Genomic DNA, 8686 nt, shown 5'->3' with positions numbered 1-8686 from the left:
CCCCGCCGGCCGCAGCTGCGCCGGCCGCGGCCGCGGCGGGGGCGCTGCCGGGGACGGGGCGGCTGCGGGGTGTTTCGGGGGTGGGGTGGCTGGCGGGTCCAAAGGTGGGGGCGTCGCCGTGGCCGACCAGGGTCCATAGGGGAGTCTGGGACAGGAAAGGTGGGGGCAAGCATGGTTCGTTGCGGCAGGAGCTACAACGGGCAGGAGGGCCGCAGCGAGGCTAGCCCTGCTTGCCAACGGCCGCCACTGCTTGCCTGTAAGTGATCAACAAATGCCAAACCGGGAGACACAAGCGCGGCAGCTGACGCAGCCACACGGCAAACCTCTACGTTCCGCCGACCTCCTGTGCCCGCTGAAACCACCCACCCACCCACCCACACACACACAGGTGCGCACGTGCGCGCACACGCACACGCACACGCACACAAACCTGCTTCATGTTGCCGCGACCATCGTCCGCATAGCAAGTCATGTCGGGGGCGCTCGACTTCAGCACGTTGGCGGCCTGGGGCATCGGGCTGAATAGTACGGGGGGGCAGGCCAGAGGGGCGTCACCCGGTAACCGGATGTCATCTGCAGGATGACGGGGCCGTCCAGAGGGGATGCGCAGGGAGAAAATTGGTTGCGTGGCGAGAGAAGGGGGCGTAGCTGGGGGCGTGCAGCGGGGTCAAACGCCACATCGAGCTTGGCAATGGCTAGTTTGCGCTTGCAGTGGCATGCGAGGGTGGCATGATGTGGGGGTGCCAAGCGTGCTGTTCGCAACAAATACGGCGTGAGTGCCTATGACAGCCGCCGCTCACATGCGCAGCGGCAGCCGGCCTCCATCGGCGGGATGGCCTGGGCCGCAAAAACAGGGAAGTAGCCGACCAGGCGGTTGCCCCTCAGGTCAAACACGCGATCCTGGATCGTCCTGGTCAAACAAAGTAAAGTGTCGTGGGTTGGGGTCAGCTCTGCGTGCTTTTGGTGCTCTATGCTTGTCACCATAGGTTCGGCTCCAACCCCATCACACATCAAACCTTGCTGCTTATAGTTGACAAGCCCAGACCCTTGGGCCAAAACAGGCTGGTCTGCGCCCAGCCAGACAAGACAGCCTGCAGTATCTCCCCGCAGCCTCAATCCAGTGCATGCTCTCGCGGCCCCTGCTGTGACCGCCGCCGCCGCCGCTGCGTGTGCCGACTCACCCGTCGGGCGACTTGACGGTCAACGGGTCAAACACGGCCAGGCGGGCCAGGCCATCAGGCACCGCCCCCGAGAGCTGGTTGTAGGAGACGTTGAATTCCACGATGGCGTTGCTGCTCATGCGGGATATGGCGGCCGCGAAGGGCGACAGGTCGCCGGACAGCTGGTTGTGGGAGAGGTCCAGGTGCTGCAGCGCGGGGGCGGCCGCCAGGGACGGCTTGAGGGGGCCTGCGGGGTGAGGGGTGGCGGTGGCGCCCATTCAGCCGGTCTGAGCTGAGTGGAGGGCAGCTTGGAGCTCTGTTGACGGTTGGTGAAGCAGGGCTCTGGCCGACAGCTGATGGTCTACACTCGAATACATCTTGCGCGGCAAAGCAAAAGGCCAGCTTCATTTGCAGCGGGCTCATCCTGGGACGCACCGCTGATGGAGTTGTGGGACAGGCGCAGCTGCGCCAGGCTGCCAAAGGCCTCTGTGCTGGCCCACAGCCCGCCGCCGATGACGTTGCCGCTCAGATCAGCGTACGTCAGCCCCGACGGCAGCGACACCTCGTCGAGCCGGCCCCCGATCCTGTTGTTCGAAGCGTCGAGGTAATCCATGGCCGGGTTGTCCGAGGCCATCGTCCGAGGGAGCGCGCCTCCGAGGTTGTTGTTCGACACGTCGATGTAATCGAGGCCCTTGGCGCCAGACAGGTCTGGGAAGGTGCCGCTCAGCTGGTTGTGGGCTACATCCAGCAGCTGCAGCGTGGCGGGCAGCGGCGGCAGGGGGCCAGACAGGGCGTGGCCGCGGAGGTGGAGGTGCTGCAGGCGCGTGGCGGCGCCGTAGCTCGGGGGGATGGGGCCTGCGGTTTGCGGTTTGGAGATGGTTACGGCGTGGTGATTACGAGCAAAGGCGGGAGGCAGCACACGGGATAAGGCTTGTCAATCGGTCGACACATATACATGACGACAAGCTTGGAGAGGGCCCTTGCATAGACAAGGAAACGCTGTGGCACATTGTTTGGTCTGCGGCACCTACGCCGTAATCCATCAAGCGCACAACAGTACTAGGACGCAGCGACGCACCTGTCAGCTTGCCGGCTCCGGGGACGTTCCCCAGGTACAGGAAGTGCAGCGGCGAGGACGCGGCCAGCGGTGGCAGCGCGCCCTCGACCCCTGTGCTGTCCAACTGCAGCTCCTCCAGCACCTGCAAGGGGTGCCATGAACAGTTTCACAATTGATGGAGGGCCAGCATGTTGACTGGTCAACGCCCGGACGATTGCATGTGCGCTGTCCAAAGGGGACGAGGGCAGGTGCCGGCGGGCATTCAAGAGAGGTGCTGCCACCCTTGTGGTTGCCCAGGGGGAAGGCAAGGGTGGTGGGGGGCGGCGAGGGCAAAGGGAGAGCGCGCAACATCGCAGGGGCGAGGGACGTCGCGAGGGCCATGGCCGAAGGCTTCGCTCTCGTCAGGCGACAGCCGCGGCAGTCAAGAGGGAACTCAAGGAGAGCGCTGGGGAGGGACACGACTCGCTGCTCTGGCGCTCACCGCTGAGGAAGTGAAGCATGGGTTGATGGGGCCCGAGATGCCGGGGTTGTTGGACAGCACCAGCGACTTCCTGCAGACACAAGACCAGGCAGGTTGGGGCCAAACTTCGGAGTGCGCCAAAACAACCCCCACGCTCAAGGCAGGATCGCAATGGCGCAGCACTGGCTGATGGAGCAGCAGGGCTTCCTTGCCGTAGCAGTGGAGTTCCCCAATGGAGTTCCCCCTAAACCTTTAGACCGCACCTGGAGCCGTGGGCGCGGTCGCCGACGAGGTCGCACGTGGCCGGGCCACGCAGGCCGGCGCCCCGCAGGAAGAGGGACTGGGGTGGGGCAGGGCATGGAGAGGGCAGACGTGCAGCGAGCTGGGTACGCATGGGGGTGTTGCTCCTGTTGGACTCGGCTGAGGCGGCAGACAAGAACGCCCAGGACGCTCGGCTGCCTGCAAGGCGCCCTCTCAAGAGCTGACACCATTGTGCCCAGCGGCCCCGCCAGATATATAGTTGTTTGGGCGGTGATGCTTGTCCACTCCACATTCCCCGCCCCCTCCCACCTCGAGCGAAGGCATCTGCGCCACGACCCTCCCGACCTCAGCCAGTGTCGTGTTGAACACGTTGTATGACAGGTCGACATACCTCAGGCTCTTGAAGGACGCGAGGGCCTGGTGAGGGGGTCAAGGTGTGGGGTTTAGGGACGTGTTGACGTTGGAGTGTGGAGTGTGAGGGTGTGGGGTCTGGGGGTGTGAGTGTGTCAATCGCGAGGCAGGGGGATGAGCTTCTCCGAAAAGGAGTTTAGAGCGCAAGAAACACTTGCCACGCCGCACAGACCCTCCGCCCCTTTGATGCAACCGAACAGCACCAGAGGGAGCAGCCGCACCGCACCTGCGGGAAGGTGCCGCCGCAGTTAAAGCCGCCCAGGGGCAGGATGAGCTGCGTCAGGTGGCCGTCGGTGGTGCACAGGTTTGGCGGCACGTGGCAGGGGTCGGTGGTGTCTGCGGGCAGATTCAGGGTAGGTTTAGAGTACATCAGGGTTTAGTGTGGGGGGAAAGAGTTGCAATGAGGGGCGATACAGTTGCCAGCGGCTATCACAGCAAACCACAGCATCATGGCTAAGGCATGCAGTGCAATCCTTGTTGGTTCGCGAAAGTGGATTGGCAGGCAGGAAGGAGCCTCCATGGCCCAGCCACTGCACGTGTGGCACCCACTGTCCTCGATGGTCCCTGGCCCGTGCCCGCAGCGCTGCAGTGTCCACTCACAGTCCTCAGAGGGCGTGAGGAGGCTCCTGCCAAAGGCGCCGCACCACCCGGGCTGGTCCCCTGCATTCTCGCTGTCGACGGCCTTAGTCTGGTTCCAGCGAGGGCAGCAGCTGCTCAGCAGCTGCCCGAGTCCCTTGAGATCGTCATCGTTCATCCTAGTCAACGCGCTGGAGGTCGTGACCTGACAAGAACATATGACAATTAGGTGGTGGGGGTGAAAAAAGTCAATCAACAGTCAAGCTTGGCTCCCATCAGGGAAGTGGGCCCAAAACAGGGATCCAGGCCGCCGCAAATCAAAGATCACCAACCACCGCTGCCGCTGCGCCGCGCGCGCTCCCACCATCCATGGGGTTTAGACCTGTTGTGCGCACCTGCAGCTGCACGACGGGCGTGCCGCTCTTGGCTGCGACGAGCAGCGTATACACGCCCGGCACGACGCGGTTGCGGCCTGCCAGATAGAGGTAGTCTGTGTCCGACGCGGGGGGGCTCTCGTCATAGGGCGACGACAGGTTGTAACCTGCATTGGTGCCGTAGTGGCTGGGCTCGGCCGAGGTCGGGCTCTCTCCAGGGTACCTGGTTCGAGAGAGATGTGGTGTGTGGGTGTGTGTGCGTGTGGGTGTGTTGGTTGTGTGGCAGGGGCGGGGGGAGCAGCGGCACAAAGGCTGGCATGCAATCAACCCTTGTGCACCGTAAACTGGGAGGCGGCACGGTCAGCTACCCTTGCTTCACGAAGCCAAGGCGCTCTGCACAGCAAGTCCAGCCTGGGCGGGGCATGGGTCAAAGGCGGGACCCCTGCTGCATTTAAATCACCGCAGCTTGGGGCCCCCCGCGAAACCTTTAACAGGGCCGCGGCGGCGTTGCGGCTCACCACAGCATCCTGGTCAGTGATTTCAGCATGAAGGCGTCGCGGCAGGGTGCACAGCCAGGGGTTGGTTGGGGTTGTGAGTTGGGGTTGATGGTTGGGGAGCACCATGCGTTGCGGGGATCAACAAGGCTGGAGGAAATCGGCTGCTCATATGTGCGGCCAATGGGCCCTGCGTAGAAGCACAAGTCTGCGCTTGCTTCTGCACAAAATGCAACATTTATGCACCCCAGCAGCTCGCCCACGCATGCCAGCACGCCTGCGCGTGCCCTCACGTGTCCACAGCGCCTGCGGTTGTGCGGGCGACGATGGTGACTGTCATCTCAAGTGACGTGTCCTGGGTGATTGCAAACGTAAACCTGCGCGTGCACGACGCGGTGGGTGCACAAGTAGGCATGGTTGCATGTGCCCCTGGGCCTTGTCGCGGCGCCACTAGGGACGGGACGCGGTGCTGTTGGCCGGCCCGAGGGCGGACGAGGTTTGACTGCGCGCCGTCGGGCGCGCCATGCCTGGGTCACCAGAAGCTCGCACGGCTGCCTCGTGTGCATGCATCCAAGGGCGCTAAATATATGGCATCCAGTCAACTCTTGCTGCCGGCCGGGCGCTGCTCTCTGTGTTGTACGCTCCTTGGTAATGGTTCCTCTCAGTCACCGAGTGGCCCGGCGCCTCACCACTTGGTTGCGCCGCCGCCGCTGAGCTTGATCTGCAGGTTGCACGTGTCCGTGGCGGGCTGCAGCGAGCCGTCTGAGCCGCAGCCAGGCAGGTCGGAGATCCGCTGCGCGGTCTCGAGGGACGACCCATCGCGAGCGGCGCCGGGCGACGGCGCCACGCCAACCGCGGGGCGTGCGAATGTTGCCGCGCCGAAAATGAGCACTATAGCAATGGCCTTTGGGAACCCTCGTGGCCGATGAGAAGGTGTCATCCTGGGCGGAGGCCTTCAGGCGTCTGATTGACCAACCACCAGGCTTGCCCCGCGTATAGATCAGGCCTCAGGCGTTGGCAACGGACAAAAGCTGGCAGAAACACAACCTTTAAACTGTGTATTTTTGTAAGTATCTGACGGGATGATGCCTTGACGGCCTGCGAGAGTCGATACGGTAGTTCAGAGTTGACAGCGGCGGTTCGTTGTGCAGGTCGCGAGCCTATGCGATTGTGCGTCTATCAATGGCTCTTATGTCTCGTATTCGAAACCTCAACGGCTGCTGCAACACGATGCATTGGCGCTCACAAGAACTTTGCCTTCTTCTGGCGGCAGGTCTGACCTGGTCACCGTGGCTGGACGCCATGAAATTTGGTCAACACACGCAGCTCGAGCAAATGCTGGCCTTGGCCGTGTCTGTTGACAATTCGAGTGTTTTATCTTGGGATTTATATTGACGAGTCATTTTAGAGGGCCTAGAGTGCCGCTTTGCGGCCCAGCAAGAGCCAGGTGCATATGTTTGCCGTCCGGCGTCTCGCCGCTCTCACTGCACCATGCTGGGCTGGAATGCTCACATGCAGCCCTCCAGGGTTACGTAAAGTGGTCATGGTACAAGCGAAACACTTACAAGTGCGATGCATTGCCTCCATACCCGCTCCGTTTGACCTCAGAAATGTATGGTTTCACGAGGCACCTGCTACTTACAAAGCGAGGCACCCCAGCAGCAGGACGCCGGGGCCAGCAATCCCGGAGGCTAGCCACACCCTCTGCAATGCATGCAGAATAATCAATGTACTGATTTCATGCTGTCCAAGCAAGCGGGTGAATGGCCAGAGCTGCCAATTTCAAGTCATATTTCCTCCAGCCAGTTCATTGGGTGTACATGATCAAAATCCACATTCATGGGTGCCCCGAGGTCACCCAGCTGAGACTGCCAGCGGCGTTAAAAAGTTGCCGGTTGCAATCAAAATCAACCCACACCCCCCCAAGCCTTGGAAGATGATTGTCAAGCTCGCACACGCCCGTACCCTACTAAAACGCGGCACATGCGTTACACAGTACATGTACTGCACAGTTCTGTCATGAGAGTGCCATCCCCCAAAGCGCAGTCCAAGAAATGTAAAAAAAAGTAGCCGCATTTTGCAACCGATGGTAACGATTAGATGAAGGACACGCAGGAGCGAAGGGGCGGGAGAGGCGAGAGGAGAGGCATGGGTTGTGGACAGAGGTTGGGCCCCGTCGGGCCTGGGCGCGCGTTGAGTGAAGTGCGTGGATCAATCTCGAGAGGTGACGACACTTGTCGCCCTGTGTCAGGCGCACGTGCGCGCCCGCTGTGCTTGCTCTTTGCAACCACGGCTCGGTCTGCACGCAGCCGGGCAAGTAGGGCCTGCGCACGCAGCACCCGCGCAGCGGCGGCTGCGGTTGCCGGACGTGCGGGCGGGCTGCACAGGTGGTTCCGGGTTGACAAATGTGAGGTGCAACAAACCACCGCAAACAGGATCGAACAGCTGCTCTGCGACGAAGCAGCTTGCGGGCAAAGGCTCTCGTGTCACTGCGCGCATACAAATGGCAAGAGCTGGGGTGAGGGAAAACAAGTGATTCATCCTCCTCGAAATCTGGGCTAATACACGCAACCACAGCACTACCTAATCAAACTCATGGCAAGACAATGCGCATATGCGCGAGCTGCGTTGTGCAGGGAAGCGGCGTGGCAGCCGTGACGCAAACGCGCCTTTTCACAGGGGTTCAGAGACTTGGGGAGCGGCGCGGGGCGCGCGCGTCCCACATGCCCTTGCCCTTGACACCGGGCAGCAGGGTGAGGCAGGGGTGCGTCGCTTCAGTGCTTGTTGCAGCACAATATTTTGCAAAGAGGACGGCTAGAATGGCTTGGGTGGGTGTGCGACGCGCTGCACGCGCCAAACACAAAGAGGGGCCCATGGCGGCGCGGACCGCGCCCGTGACCGCACACGCTCTGGGTTTCATAGGGCTTCCGTGCAACGAATGATTGCATGGTTCCTGCGCCATTATGGCGAGCAAACAGGGTTATTGTTCCTCCCGGACAAACGGGGTCCCCTTGCGCGGCCGGCCGCCGGCGACTGGCGTCACACGAGCGCGTGCGGCCAGAGCACAGAGCGAGCTCAGTCGCTGGCCGAGCTGAAGGCGCGAGCCGGCGCGCAGTGGATGACCCCCACATCACACCCGTGGTTGATGTGAGAACGACGCGGTCGCCTGCTGCTACGTGGGACAGTGCTGCCGCATCCTAATACGGGGCCCCTACGGCCCTCCCGCCCTACCAACTGCCCCCGCGCGCGTCAAATCAATTGCTCAACAGAGACACGCTCCTATGCAGTGAGTGCACTGCAGACGGCGCCTGGCGGCCGGCGGCGGTGCGCCCGCCCATAAACGGGGCGCATGCATCCGGGCACAGCCGCATTGGGCAACCGGCTGCTCGCAGATCTGACAGGCGGAAGGCCTGCAAGCACTCGGATCAGGCCGGGTCCGACGCCGACGCCGCCGGCCGCCACAGCGCCCGCCCCCTGCCCACCGACCGCGGCCTGGCGGGGGTGGTAGGGCCACTAGAGGGCGCCGGGCCGCAGCCCATCCACGGCCACGGGCAGGGGAGGCGGCGGCGGCGAGCCGCGGGGGGCGGCGGTGGGGGCGGTGTCAAACTCCGACATGAACGCTTCTATGTGGGGGAAGACCTCGCTGCGCACGTTGCGGCCCACCAGGGGGCAGAAGTGGCCGTAGTGGTGCTCAGTGGTGCCTGAAGGGGGGATGATGGAGGCGCAGAAGGGACAATGAGGGCATATGGGGAGGTGACAGCGATATGGTTGCACGTTTAAAGGGCTCCGCAGCAGGTGCAGCAGCGCTGCAAATGGTCCCGAGTGGCGCCAGGGGCGGAGCACAAGCCCCGCAAGCAAGCAGCGGCAGGCGGGCGAGGCCGGCTGCCGCGGCG

At 63.0% G+C, this 8686-nt stretch overlaps 2 protein-coding genes across 2 annotated transcripts in view; both read right to left on the bottom strand.

Moving 5' to 3' along the window:
• Positions 1-191: 191 nt before the first annotated feature.
• Positions 192-5733, bottom strand: MNEG_3235 (Polygalacturonase inhibitor 1; the record flags this gene model as incomplete). The annotated part of the gene is made up of 14 exons (XM_014048292.1): positions 192-254; positions 431-573; positions 801-910; positions 1182-1407; positions 1596-2015; positions 2239-2359; positions 2699-2768; positions 2941-3017; positions 3248-3355; positions 3576-3685; positions 3899-4037; positions 4321-4522; positions 5087-5170; positions 5483-5733. The coding sequence occupies 14 exons, from the start codon at positions 5731-5733 to the stop codon at positions 192-194; spliced, it is 2124 nt and encodes a 707-aa protein (XP_013903746.1).
• A 2573-nt stretch (positions 5734-8306) lies between these two features.
• MNEG_3234 (hypothetical protein) overlaps positions 8307-8686 on the bottom strand; it is a gene marked incomplete at both ends in the record, with an annotated part of 4141 nt that continues 3761 nt past the window's right edge. The window contains one exon of the mRNA XM_014048291.1: positions 8307-8494. Coding sequence (XP_013903745.1) covers positions 8307-8494 — 188 coding nt within the window. The remainder of the gene's footprint in view (positions 8495-8686) is intronic.

This window comes from Monoraphidium neglectum (genome assembly GCF_000611645.1).
Source record: "Monoraphidium neglectum strain SAG 48.87 unplaced genomic scaffold scaffold00397, whole genome shotgun sequence".
In the NCBI taxonomy this organism is placed as follows: Eukaryota; Viridiplantae; Chlorophyta; class Chlorophyceae; order Sphaeropleales; family Selenastraceae; genus Monoraphidium; species Monoraphidium neglectum.
This window is presented reverse-complemented; position numbering and strand designations above follow the sequence as displayed.